Source organism: Podarcis tiliguerta (genome assembly GCF_965153285.1).
Source record: "Podarcis tiliguerta genome assembly, chromosome: 5".
Lineage (NCBI taxonomy): Eukaryota > Metazoa > Chordata > Lepidosauria > Squamata > Lacertidae > Podarcis > Podarcis tiliguerta.
The window spans coordinates 97,278,152-97,292,282 of record NC_139538.1 but is presented as its reverse complement, the minus strand read 5'-3'; the positions used below and the strand labels follow the sequence as shown (position 1 = coordinate 97,292,282).

The following is a 14,131-nucleotide window of genomic DNA, read 5'->3' as shown; positions in this document are numbered from 1 at the left end:
AAGCTGTTTTCCAGAGGTGCCACTTGGCATTGTCTCTTCTCTCCCCTCAAAAAAATGAGTTTCAGACCATATGATTATTCCTCGGCAGTTTCAATACTTCTAGTTGCTGTGAGGTATACAAACTACAGCAAATCCTCTTACAATGTGTTGCTTTTTTGCAGTTTAGCCTGGAACATATCCAGGAGCAGTCCTTTGATCCTGGCTGTCAATCTATACTTCCCCCGTACCGAAACCTGAAATAATGCCCCTGAGTTTGCATTGACAAAGCCAGAATATATTAGCTGAATCTTCAAGCCGGCCGTTGGAGTCTTGTCTTACGTTTTTAATGTACACTGGTACCTCTAGTTGCCTTCACCTCCGGTTACATATCCTTCGGGATACGTACGCGGCAAACCCGGAAGTATTTTCCCGGGTTTTGCCGCATGCGCATGTATAGAAGATGAGAACCCAAAGATTTGCAATGGTTGTTGTATTTCCTGAACTGCCCCAGTAGAATAAAAATTTGGCTGTATATTCAACATGCTGAGGCTAGAACACCATTGCAGATAAGTCCATGAAAGTTAGTAGTCTACACACTACTGTGCTAGGATTTTATTATTATTATTATTATTTTATAGCACAGGGCTTGCCAGCCTTTTTTGGCCTGCTTTGCAAACCAGAAAAAACTTGTTGTGGACATCTATTGGCTATGATAGAATTTGTATTTCAATGGGGGGGGGGGGGGAGGAAACACTGTGGATGCCAAGAGAAGTAAGAGTAAAACAGAGACAAAATAACAGCTCCTGCTCCTGCTTGAAGATAGCTGATGGTACTGTCTCCAGTGGGTAGGTGAAGCGGAGTTGCAGAGCATAGGCGACAGAACACATAATCGTGTGCCCCACTCTTGGCTGCTTAATTGTGGCTAATGCCAATCAGGAAAGTCTGATGCTACTGTGCCGACAAATTCTTCATTTGCTTTTGTCTGTGTGGACTTGAAATTCAAAATGCTTTTCTGCTACCTGAACTATATTTGTGGGTAAATGCATTTTTAATGGTTCAGATATATGAGGGAATGTCTTGATCATTATGATACCAGAGTGCTCTTCTCATCTTAGCTTCTGAATGCTTAACACTATTCCAGACTTGTAAAGAAAACACCCTTAACGCCCTTAATGTTGTTTGGGGTGGATTTTCTATTTTAGGCTACATTCCAACACACCTTTGGAGTACTAAAGTGTCTCCAGATTGAACCATGGATGTGATGTTAGAAGAAGTCTGTTTTTCTGGATCAATATTTGTTTGGGAGACATTTTAAAAACCCCAATACATTAATAGTGGATAAGAGAAAAAGGCATTCCAGTGGCAAAAATCAACAATTTCTTTGAATTCCCCCCCCCCCAGCTTCTTTCTGGGTTTTTTTGCCTATTAATCCTACATTTTTGATGGATGCGGGGAAATACCCCAACATGCTACATTTACTGGGTGCACATGTTAACCCATTTAACATTCAGCTGATTTTCCTGGGATTTTCTTTGTCCCAGGTGCTTTATGTGTACAGAAGATAACTCCGAATGGTGAGCATTTGAAATTTGAAGAAACCATTTACATCTATGCATTTAACTATGTTCTAGAAGGATGGTAATGTAAACTTCGGTGTAAACTCTGAAAAGGAAGGGGCAACAGGCTGTAATTTTTACTCCTTCCCCAAAAAAAGTATGGTTAAGTGGTTCTGAATTGTGTTCCTTTAGGTTCTGAACTGGATTTTTCAGACAAGTGCTGCTTTTGTTCATGTGTTGTAGCTGCAAGAGATGATAATATTTTACTTTTTGAAAATAAAAATGTTTAGTTGTACAGGGTGGTCTTTGGCAAGTGACAAATTACCCAATCCATCTAAACCACAGAGCCTAGGGCTTGCCGATCGGAAGGTAGGCTGTTCAAATCCTTGCAACTGGATGAGCTCCCTTTGCTCGGTCCCAGCTCCTGCCAACCTAGCAGTTCGAAAGCATGTCAAAGTGCAAGTAGATAAATAGGTACCACTCCGGCATGAAGGTAAACGGCGTTTCCGTGCGCTGCTCTGGTTCGCCATAAGCGGCTTAGTCATGCTGGCCACATGACCCGGAAGCTGCACGCCGGCTCCCTCAGCCAATAAAGCGAGATGAGCATCGCAACCCCAGAGTCATTCGCGACTGGACCTAATGGTCAGGGGTCCCTTTACCTTTACTTGCTTGTGAAATGTGTAAAATTGGCACATTGAGCCTTTTAGATTAAGGGCATGGTACAAATGTAAGAACTTCTAAAAAAATATTTGGATATCTTTGTTCTAAGTTTTTTAAATATATGTATATATATATCTGTACAGGTGCCATGGAGCTGCTTCTGTTAGCCCGGAGAACTGATTTGAGACGGATATCATTGGACACTCCAGATTTCACTGATATTGTTTTGCAACTGGAAGATATTCGACATGCCATTGCTATTGACTATGATCCTGTAGAAGGGTACATCTACTGGACAGATGATGAGGTGAGGGCCATCCGGCGCTCTTTCATTGATGGGTCAGCTAGTGAGTTTATTGTCCAAGCACAAATTGCACATCCTGATGGCATTGCCGTGGACTGGATTGCCCGTAACCTTTATTGGACTGATACTGGCACAGACCGCATTGAAGTAACAAGGCTTAATGGAACCATGAGGAAGATCTTGATCTCAGAAGACTTGGAAGAACCTAGAGCTATAGTTTTGGATCCCATGGTTGGGTAAGATGCACTAATTTGCTATATCAAACCAATTCATTTCATGGGTTTCCAGTTTGCCCTGATTCAGAAACAGATATCTCAGTTCTGCATTACTTAGATTAAGGATAAGCAGTTGGAGACCTCAAGGCCACATCCATTCTAAAAGGATTTCCACTGTGTTTACAAATAGCCTGTCAGTCCCCTGACACAATACACTGTTATGCATCTCAGTCACTTAGCCGAGATGCAAGCAGAGGACTATTCTACAGTGGAAACAGCGTTGGCCCTTCTTACACACCTCAGCTACTTCCGTGGGAGAACTGGTAAATAGTGATGAGTAGCTGACATGACTGAACCAAGCAAGAGGCCAGCCTGGAGATTTGGACAATCAAAGAGGCCCCATTCTAGAGAGAGGCAGCTTTGATTTTTTATGTGAACCCCCTGCCTATGTTTCCTAGTCAGCTTCCTAAATAGCAGTCAATCAATCTACAAATCATTGGCTGAGTCTGTAAAGAGACAGTACCAGAAAAGTCCAGGCAGAGAATTGATCTGGTTACACAATCGCCAAGTCATTTGTACGCTGTTTCTGTGGGTCTAGGTGTTTTTCTGGAATATGGGATGCTTTAATATGCAGGCAATCCTTGTTAAGCCTGCCCCACCCCTTTTCACGGTGTCTTTGGGGCGTGTGATCGCGCCTCATTTGGACGCACCTAAATCGGGAGTTGCTGTTTTCTATTGTAATAAATCTCTGGAGTGGTTTAACAAAAGTTTAACATTGATGCATTTTTTTTTCTTTTTAAATTATTTTGATCAATTTTTAATCCTCATTTTATTTGTATGTTGCCTTTCCATAGTTAAAATCATGCTCAAGGTGGCTTACAACATGAAAAGATTTTAAATTGCCCTGAACCTTTTCAATAGATGACATGTTGACCATGTTTTAGGACAATATGGTGTAATTCCTGAATTACTTTTCAGTTCGTGTTTGAATAGCCACTCACTTGATCTCCCATATGCTTTATATGCAGTTTTATTCTTTCTGTCTTTAAAAATGTAAACATAAGCAGATGTAAGTCTCAGCCTGTAAGCATTAAATATTGTTCTATTTAAAACACTTTACTTTCCATTTGCATATACACTTCCAATGCGTATACACTTCTAGGTTATACATTTATGAGAAATTTACATCAGATTACAAAGCAGTTTAAATTAACTAATCTGTTTCAGTGAATCTCTTTAGCTAAAGAAAGCAAAGGCCACAGCCCAAATTCCCATCAACCCTGCTAAAATGCAAACAAATGACTATTTGTGTGTGTGATGATAGCGTTTTATTGCAGCATTTCTGTTTCTCCTTGCAGCTATATGTACTGGACTGACTGGGGAGAGAATCCAAAGATTGAGAGAGCTGCATTAGATGGATCAGACAGAATTGTCTTGGTGAATACTTCTCTCGGCTGGCCAAATGGCTTGGCTCTGGATTATGTTGAAAACAAGATATACTGGGGAGATGCCAAAACAGACAAAATTGAGGTCTGTTATTTCTGTTTTATATCAGTCGAAAATCCCAGATTTGCTTCTAGCTTCCTGAGACAGCCTATGATGAATTTGTGTTGAAAACTCATTAAGCAGTACAACTGGAAATAGCTAGTTCAGGATCATAATTAATTATTGGTGAATTTTAATATCGGCATTCTCTGTTGCCTTTCTCTGAGCCCTTTAAGGTTTATCTAAATTATATTTTATTTTCTGTTGAATAAAAGGTCAGTGCTGGTGAGTCAGAACAAATATATAAAACACAGAGTGTATTCACAAGGAAAGTGCTAGATATTACTGTCATTTCACAGAAATACGTAGCTTTTACCTGCTGTAGCTGTTGTGCATTTTTTTCACCAGCTTGGCTCCCAGTTCTGAACTTCATTGCTTCATACACACAGCTCTTAAAGCTGTAGACTAAAATGAGTATAAAACCCCACATTGACTGAAATTCTGAAAGTAGAGAAGCACCCCTGGGATAATCACAGAAATTTCCCGAGTTCTTCTGAAGGTTCAGAAAGGTTATCATCATCTTGGAAGGCTTTCCTCCACCTCCACAGAAACAGATGGCTCCATTCGTCCCCAAAGGAGAATTTGGCAGTCTTATAATATCCTCTTCTTTTGAGGCATGCTTTTATAAACCCCAAAGTTCTTTTTCAAGCTTGGCTCAGGAGAACTTCGCTAGCAATTCCCATTGTTTAGTTATTGTAGGTTTGCTTCTTACAAATTCTACTTTTGCATATGAAGCAATCTGCTTGTTCTTCCTGTGTTCCTGGCTGGATGTTAGACCCCCTTAATATATGTGCATATATATGTGCATATACGGCTATGTCCACAGCTACTTCCATGCCATTGAAAAAGCACGCAGGGTTTTCCACTCCTGTGGTTACTTCTGACAATGACCTGGTCTGCATGTCATGAAACCATAGTTAGACTGACCTATGACTTAAGTGCTGGTGCATGCTACTGAAATCACAAGTGCTTTGCTCCACTCCTGCTGCTGTTGGGAAACAAACCATACTGGGGGGCTTGGTGTTGCATCTGCACTAGGGTCAAGTTCAGACAAAAAGCTGAATGGTGGTTTAGCTTGTAGCATCAACAGGTGTTTCTACACATTTATTTCATGGGGCACTGGGAACAGTGGATTGGGTATATCCTCTCACATGACCTCAGGCAGGAGCAAAGACGTTTTCAATTTTGATCTCATTTTATTGTTGCTTTATTTTATCTAGTCTTCCTTAGTTTTAACTCCTGTCTTATGCAAATATCTATACAGTGGTACCTTGGTTTACAACCTTAATCTGTTCCTGAAGTCTAGTCTTAAACCAAAGCGGACTTAAACCAAGGCGTGCTTTCCTATAGAAAGTAATGGAAAACAGATTAATCCGTTCCAGACTATGAAAAGCAACCCCTAAAACAGCAATTAGACATGAATTTTACTATCTAACGAGGCCATTGAGCCATAAAATGAAAGCAATAGACCAGGCTGCAATCTACTACCCAGTATAAAAACTCTTACTGCATCCTGCCCACACCGTCCTGTGCCCTGTGAGGGAATGCCACGGCAGTCACTTCTGGGGCCGAGCCGCTTGGCGTTGCTCTGGGGCCTGGAGTGGCGGCTGCGCAGGGGACTCCCGGTACCAGGGAAGGGGGTGGTTGCTGCAGCAGCACAGCCTTTGATGCTGCAGTGACAGCGGCGGCAGAGGGACCCAGTGCCAGAGAAGAAGGAGGGAAAGAGAGGCACGCACAAGAGATGCCAGCTGCCCTACGCCAAAGCGCACTTTGGAGAGACCCCTGTTGGGACTTGGAGAGGAACGCGAGGGGGGTGTCACTTGTCCTTAGGATCCTGTGGCGGATAGAGCCGGGGGGTGCAGGGAGGAGAGTCCGTGGCAGCGAGCCCAATCCGGGTTGAGTTTCCTTTTGCTTTGCGCACACCTCCCTCCCCAAGGAGTGGAGATTATCGGTCCGCCTTCGGCCTCCTTCTCCCCCGAGGTGCGCTGCCTTTAGGGACCTCCTCGCGAGTCAGCCTGGCGGCTCCACCGTGCGCGCTGTTGCCGATGTGGACCGGCAGCAGCTCGCCGGGGGTTTGGGCAAGGGATGGCCTCCCTCTTTTCCCACCAGCCCTGTTGGTCTAGCCTCTTCGCCCGAGTTTTCTCGAAGATAATGATCACCCTAGTGGCGCACCTGCGTCTACAAGGTGTTCATATTTATCCATTCCTAGACCACCTGCTCCTCCAGGCAACAGGCTCACAATGTGAATTGATGTTATTGTTTTAAAACAATGCAGATCAATGTAGAAAGTGAAATAACACACGTGAAACTGGCATCAGGTATGGCTTTGGGGTAGCACGAATGGTTCAGTTGCACTGGGCGCGCAGCTTCGGGAGTGCTGAAACTATAATGAAGAATGGAGGGGCACCACTGAAATTTGAGACCCCAAAGCCCACCACTGCTGGCATAGTCCAGAAATAGACTGTCCAGAAATAGGTGATCACTAGGTGCATTGCAGAACTACTGGGTGATAGTACACAGCTATTACCTTGCAAAAGGAATATCCCCTTGAATCCCCATTTTACCACAGCAGGCTGGTTGAAGCCACATACTGCATTACGTCTATATCACTCTGTGGATTTAAAGGGTCTTGGCATCAAATCACATTGGGGGGGGGGAGCAGAAACTGGAGTAGGATGAGTAGCTCATTTTGCCTTAGTTTTCTTGGTGTGCAAAAATGGTTGTAGGATTAAAAGAGAATGAAAATTTCTTTCAGTTTACAAAGGCAGAGCATTATCTCAAACGCTTGTTATAATGCATAATTTAACCAACGTTAAATATAGCAACCAAGTTGCTATATTTGGTTAAAGTAAGCATCATAACAATGTAACCATGTGATATACAACACTACAGTGGTACCTAGTTTCCAACCGCTTTGGATTACAACCGTTTTGGATTACAACCACGTCAAACCCAGAAGTGCGTGTCCCTTTTTTTGGATTACAACCCATTTTCTTGGATTACAACCAATTTTGGAGGGGAGGCCCCACTGGTGAAAGTGCGCCTTGGGTTACAACCTGTTTTGGTTTTACAACCGGACCTCCGGAACGGATTATGGTTCTAAACCAAGGTAAAGGTAAAGAGACCCCTGACCATTAGGTCCAGTCGTGAACGACTCTGGGGTTGCGGCACTCATCTTGCTTTACTGGCCGAGGGAGCTGGCTTACAGCTTCCGGGTCATGTGGCCAGCATGACTAAGCCGCTTCTGGCGAATCAGAGCAGCGCACGGAAACGCCGTTTACCTTCCTGTCGGAGTGGTACCTATTTATCTACTTGCACTCTGGCGTGCTTTCGAACTGCTAGGTTGGCACGAGTAAACCAAGGTACAGTGGTGCCCCGCAAGACGAATGCCTCGCAAGACGGAAAACCCGCAAGACGAAAGGGTTTTCCGTTTTCAGAGGCGCTTCGCAAGACGAATTTCCCTATGGGCTTGCTTCGCAAGACGAAAATTGACGAAAAATTTTGAGGGTTTTTTCCGCTCCAAAACCCCTTTTTCTGAAGCGCTAAGCTGCTAAAAGCATTTTAGCAGCAAAACCGCTAATCCCTTAAGCCTTAAAAAGCCGTTTTTAGCCCTTAAACTGCTAATAGCGCTACTCTGCTAATGGGCTTGCTTCGTAAGACGAAAAAACCGCAAGACGAAAAGACTCGCGGAACGGATTCTTTTCGTCTTACGAGGCACCACTGTACCAATGTATTGATTCTGAAAACGTATAATGAACCTGGAGGCAGTTAAGTTTTATATGATTTTGCATGTAATATATAAAATCTGGGAGTGCTATAGACTAGAACAATAGGAAGTTATTTCAAAATACATAAAGTCACCTTTTTCTTTGCACATGCAGTATTAGTCATATAATAAGCTTGCCATATCACTAGAAAAACAGGGGATGTCTCTTGCAAATCCAGATTTTGCATGTGTTTTTTAACTGCTGCATATGTGGTTTTTTTCTTTCAGCTTACTGATTCATGCTGCACTGTTGCATAGCCCCCCGGGGGGGGGGGTGTGCTAATGGAGACTGGTGGGGGGAGGTTCAGCAGGGAGCTTTTGTTTCCATTTTATCTGGCAGCCTGCAGCAGGCAGAGGAAGGCTGTGGCTCAACTGCTTCCTCATTTATCTCGATCAGGTTTCACTGATAAACATCTATTGAATTGGATGGCTGCTATTGTGCTTACCAGTGGGGAAGATTTCTCATTGAATTGCTACAGGTTTAAAGCATATTTTCCCCTGCTGTGCCATGAGGTTAAAAATGTATGATATGCTCTGTTGAATTGACTTCATATTTATTCATTCCCTGCTCTAAGTTGAATATGAGTCGGGGTGAGGGTTTTCCCCTTTGCTTGTGCTGGTCACGTATGCTACCCATCTTCAAAGTATCTAGCATGGGTGTAGCATTTATATGTGTGTTGTGCATTTTTGCATATTAAGAGCAGGCTATATACCCTTGCAACTAACTTCCCAGCTTTTTGCATATGCATATGCTTTTTCTTTTTCTATTTATTATCTAACCATTCTCTGTTTTCTATTAATTACTTTGTTCTTCTCTCATCCAATCAAGATAGAAAACCATACACTAACACCCTAACACTAACACACCAACCCCCATTCTCTTTAATTTTTAGTACTTTTAGCAAGGGGTTTTTCACTCAGATGTCTGAATCTTGTTCTGCCATTATTTTGCTCAGCTTGATGATTATACACAAAGAAAGTGTTCCCCCTCAACATATGCATTCAATCCCTCAGAAGCCAGATCACTACCCTACTGCAAAAACCTTTCCTTTTAAATTCCCTCCCTGAAAGAGGGTCTTCCACACATTGTACTCAGAGAAATAAGGGTTTGCTTAAAGGTGAAGTCTACTGGCAAGTGCACCCTTATTCATTGTCAGAAATTTAAATGTTGCAAGTGCTTATCCATTTCTTGTATGCCAGATTTAGGAAGCCATTGGCTGCCAATCTACCACCTATAGTTTATCAGTCCACTTCAACGAAGTGTACTCCTATAATTGTTCTGGGTTCAGTTGAGATTTCACACAACAGTAATTTGTAGAGCAAGATAATTTTTGCATCAACTTTCTGTTTTTATTAATAAAGATACTGCTTCTACTAACAGAAGCACATTGGCTCGTAACATGCACAAACATATAGCCTAAAGTAAAAAATAGTGATTCTTAGACTTTACAAAGTCTAGATATTCACATTTCAGTAGTTCAAAGCAGGAAGCGTTTTTCCATGTCTAGGTCTTGCCCGCTGTTGTTGTTGGCCAGCATGGGTTCAGGCTAGTGAGCATTAGGAGCTGGTATATTCATACTCCAGAGCACATTTCTATAGTTTATGAAATAGTAAAATAAATAGTTTCTGATAATCTAAGCATATGAAGACTCCTTTAAAACAGTACAATTCCTTTTTGAACAAGGATGTTTTGGGTTGCATTTGCTCTGGGCCTGAGAAGGGATTATGTGAACCTACAGACATCAAGGGTAGGGCCAGCAATGAATTATTGTTTTTTTTAAAAAAACAATAACTGGGAGGGGCAAGATAGATATCATTAATCTTCCATTTACTATTTTCCAAGCGCAATTGAAATTTCTCTTTGTAATGCAAGGCATTTTATGTTTCCCCAGCTCCGTAAATCCTAGACTGTGTAGTGAGGAACCGTAGTGTGCAATGATAAGGATCAGGTGTGCCTTGAAAACTGAAGTCATTATGTTTTTGCATCTAACATCATGTGTTCCTCAGAACACACTCTTAATATTCATCATTAGTTCCCACATTCTCTGCCGAAATATGGACAGTGACTTAATTCCAAAGGACTTGGACACACCAGAATTCCCAGTGCTAACTAAACCGTAGCGGACTCCTGTGAGGGGAAATCCGAAGCATCGCCATTGCACCATGCTGCTTTGGCTTACTGGGTTCAGGGGAGGGTGAGAGGCAATATTAACTGGGCTGCCTCACTCTTGTAAGAAGAAAGTCTTCACTCGCTCTGAGCCAATCAAGAAATCAAAGATACAAAATTTTAAGAGTAGAGTGAAGTGTGCCTCTGCCTCCTGTTTTAATCCACCCATCCCCATATCAAGTATTTGGGGGAAATTGTCCTGGTTTTTAGACTCCCCCCCCCCATCTCAGAGACTTGAATTATGATGCACCAAGATTGATCCCACGTCATACCTACTGTTTTCTGTTCCATCCCCCTCTCTCCACAGCCCTTTCCAAAAAAAGAGATGAAAATGGATAGGCCAGAGCAGTTGACTCATTGCCAAACTGAGAGCAGACTGTTACACAGTTTGGTTTAGTAGGGGGCCAGAGCTTCTGCAAGTATTAAGGGAAAAATGCAGACGAAACAGATACTCCAAACCTGCTGACTATTGTAATTCTAGAGCTGGTCAGACTATTTCGAAATGAGCAAATGAGTTTGTATATAGTGTGCATATTAGGTTGTGATTAGGTAGGCATTTCTCCAAATTATTTAAAGTCCCCCACCCCTGCAGTGGTTATAATCCTAAATCCATTTGCTCTGGTTTGCATGGGTTTACTGAAACCAGTGGTCTCTCTGACTAGTAATAATCACTCATGGCGAGACCAACAGACCTTGAGATTTTGTTGGATATTTAAAAGTTTTACAGTTGAAGGTGGGGAACAAACCAAGAATGATTTTTATAGATTCAAATATCAAAATTGTCAATATTGAAGTTCAATTGAGACAATCCATATGAACCCCCTCCATCCTCCTGCACAGCACCTCTCTATGCTAAGCAGAGGAAGCAGGCGCATGAGACTGCAGCTCACACATGTTCCTCCAAATCATGGTATATTTAGGCTTTGCTTCAGTTGGAGACAAAGGAGTTAAGCCAAAGGATTCACATAAGGGGTCCTAGGAAGGAGATCCAAGCACAGGGAGACAACATGGAAAAATAGTAAAGTTATTTAAGGCAGTATTTAGACTTTGGGTGGCTGATAATAATCAGAATTTCAGAAAAAATGGTTGTGGACAAGACACAACAGATGGGGCATATCATGAAGGGCTGTGGGGGTACTTACACTTGCTTGGAAAGGAACAGGAGGCAAATAAAAAAAATTGAGGAGTATAACTGAATTGTATGGATAATGGGAGAAGAGAATGATTAAGTTCCAATGAGAAATATTACATGGAAAATGACTTGTATGCTGTTAGCACATGTATTTCAGAGCAGTTTTGCACTTACTTTATGTTACAAACCTGAACTGGAACTTTCAGTTCCTTCTGCTGCAGATGGATAGGACCCTGAACCAATGGCTTGAAGTTCAAGAAAGGAGATTCCAACCAAACATCAGGAAGAACTTTCTGACAGTAAGAGCTGTTTGCCAGTGGCACAGACTCCCTCAGGAGGTTGTGGACTCTCCTTCCTTGGAGATTCTTGCATTGCAGGGGTTGGGACTAGATGACTCTCAGTGTCCCTTCCAACTCTACAGTTCTCTGATTCTAGTTGTAATGGCTAAAACAGGCCTCCCCCCCCCCCCTTGTGGGGAGCTTAGTCACTCTAGGAAGAAATGTAGTGTGGGGAAGTCACATCTGTTTTCTGTCTTAGTCTGTATTGTTGCTGTGGTTTGAAGGGTTTTAGGAGTGGCCTCAAAATGTGAAATCCAACCACATAGTGGTTAAAATGAGCAGAAACCACTGGAGACACCAGCTGGATGCAGAAGGGTTTCTTGCAGATTGAGAGTTTTTCATTTTTATTGAAAAAGTAACTCTGCCTAGCACATTTCAAACAAAGTTACTGAACATTCATAGCTGAGCCTGTAATACTAATTTACTGAAGTGTATTTATTGTCTTATTTTCTTTTCTTCCCAAATATACTGTGAATGGACAGACATTTTGTCACCCTGGACCCACCTCTTTTTAAAAATATTATGGGATAGCACTTCCAATTCAGGTTAACAGCAGATTGCTGCAACCTAGTAACCCAAATAATTGCAAGGTTCTCAGTGGCCCCTAGTAAACCTTAAATTACCTGTTGGGGGATATCTATCTGTCTTGTCTGTCTGTCTACCTACCTACCTTCCTATCTATCTATTTCGTATACACATACTCTTCTTTTCGGCTGAAAAGGGGAGGGATTCAAAGTGTCATACAACAAAAGGGGAAAGGTACAATAAAAGGAAACAGAAGAAGACCAAGCAGCTTAGTAGACAGCTTTTGAAGCTAACTGAGGTGCCAGCCAGTCAAAAGAAGTGTGTGAAAAAGCCACTTCTCCCCTGGTAGTGTTTGCTTCTCATTCAGGGCTAAAAGAGGTGCTTTTCAGGTGAGAACCAACCCTTTGTATGGCACAGTGGGTGGTGTTGGCAGGCCTCAATGCAGCTTGAAGAATGAGCCTGCCTGGGTGGTAACATGCTTCCAGATTTTTCCCCTGTGCACATCTTCTTGTCCCACCAGGAATCCATGCATGGAAATCACATTTAAATAGGGCAAGTACACATGTAAATAGAAGCAAGTACTAAAAAGCCTGAAAAGCATAATAGACTTCCCTTATAGGCTCTGAGAACCGCTCATACTTACGACTTACTTCACCAAACCTTTATTAGGCATTACAAGTATAAATGTAAAGGGACCCCTGACCATTAGGTCCATTCGCAGACGACTCTGGGGTTGCGGTGCTCATCTCGCTTTATTGGCCGAGGGAGCCTTCATACAGTTTCCGGATCATGTGGCCAGCATGACTAAGCCGCTTCTGGAGAATCAGAGCAGCGCATGGAAACACCATTTACCTTCCCGCTGGAGTGGTACCTATTTATCTACTTGCACTTTCACGTGCTTTCAAACTGCTAGGTTGGCAGGAGCTGGGACTGAGCAACGGAAACTCACCCCGTTGCAGGGATTCGAACTGCTGACCACCTGATCGGCAAGCCCTAGGCTCTGTGGTTTAACCGACAGCGCCACCCGCGTCCATTATAAAACACTCATACAATTTGGGGCTATGCATGACTTGGGGCTAGATGGCACAATTTCACTTCCATAGAGATAAATTTGGGAAAGATATTAATTGGCTAGATCTGATTCTAGCCAATTAAAATCTAATTCTAATTCAAGCAACTTCAATTAACTATATTTAAATGTCATTTATGCTATTGAAAAGCATTTACTTTCTCCTTATGTGTATGAGACTTTGGTAGGGTTCCAGGCTTCAGTCTCTTTACAAACCAAATGTTTTATAATCCAGCTCTCACACATAATTCTTATTGTTTTAGGAAATAAGAAGTGTGGGATCTACATGGGATTCTGTTGGTAACATAAGAGGAGATGCTCTAGTGTTGTGCACCTGATATTTGGAACGGAGGGGGAAATCTTTCACAGGATGTTCGCAAGAATTGTCTCATACCACTAGGTTTTGTTTGCAAATCACCATCAATATATATATAGCATTTTACAGAGGAGCAAAAACACAAAGGGTTTTCAGTCTTAAGCAAGGAACAGACAAAGAAGGTGATCCACCAGATTGACTTTCCTTTCATGCACAGATGCACACACATCCTGTTTTCAAGTTAATCATTACTTATGCTTACATTTCTTGAGGGTATGGATATATGGTGGTGCAGTTCAGCACTCTGGTGATTTTCAGTGAATTCTGAAACATGCCATGGATTTGCAACTTCTGCAAAGGGCAACCTGTCCAAACGCAAAAAAGTGTGTTAGACAGTGCGGGGGGTGGGGAGTGGGCATTGCTGCCTTTCCATTGCTAGAGGCATGAATACGTCACCCGTATGACATAATTTTGTTAGTGTTTTCTGTAAAGGTGGTGTGTGTGTGTTTAACGTTTATGAGGAATTAAAGCCAAAAGAAGGAAAGAAGGAATGGCAGAG

At 42.4% G+C, this 14,131-nt stretch overlaps 1 protein-coding gene across 3 annotated transcripts in view; it reads left to right on the top strand.

The window, feature by feature from the left end:
* The window catches only part of LRP6 (LDL receptor related protein 6), an 89,561-nt gene that overhangs the window by 43,131 nt on the left and 32,299 nt on the right, over nt 1–14,131 (top strand). For all 3 annotated transcript variants that reach the window (XM_083440703.1, XM_083440704.1, XM_083440705.1), the window contains 2 exons: nt 2,339–2,735; nt 4,073–4,244. In XM_083440703.1, the coding sequence (XP_083296829.1) occupies nt 2,339–2,735; nt 4,073–4,244 (569 nt within the window). The remainder of the gene's footprint in view (nt 1–2,338; nt 2,736–4,072; nt 4,245–14,131) is intronic.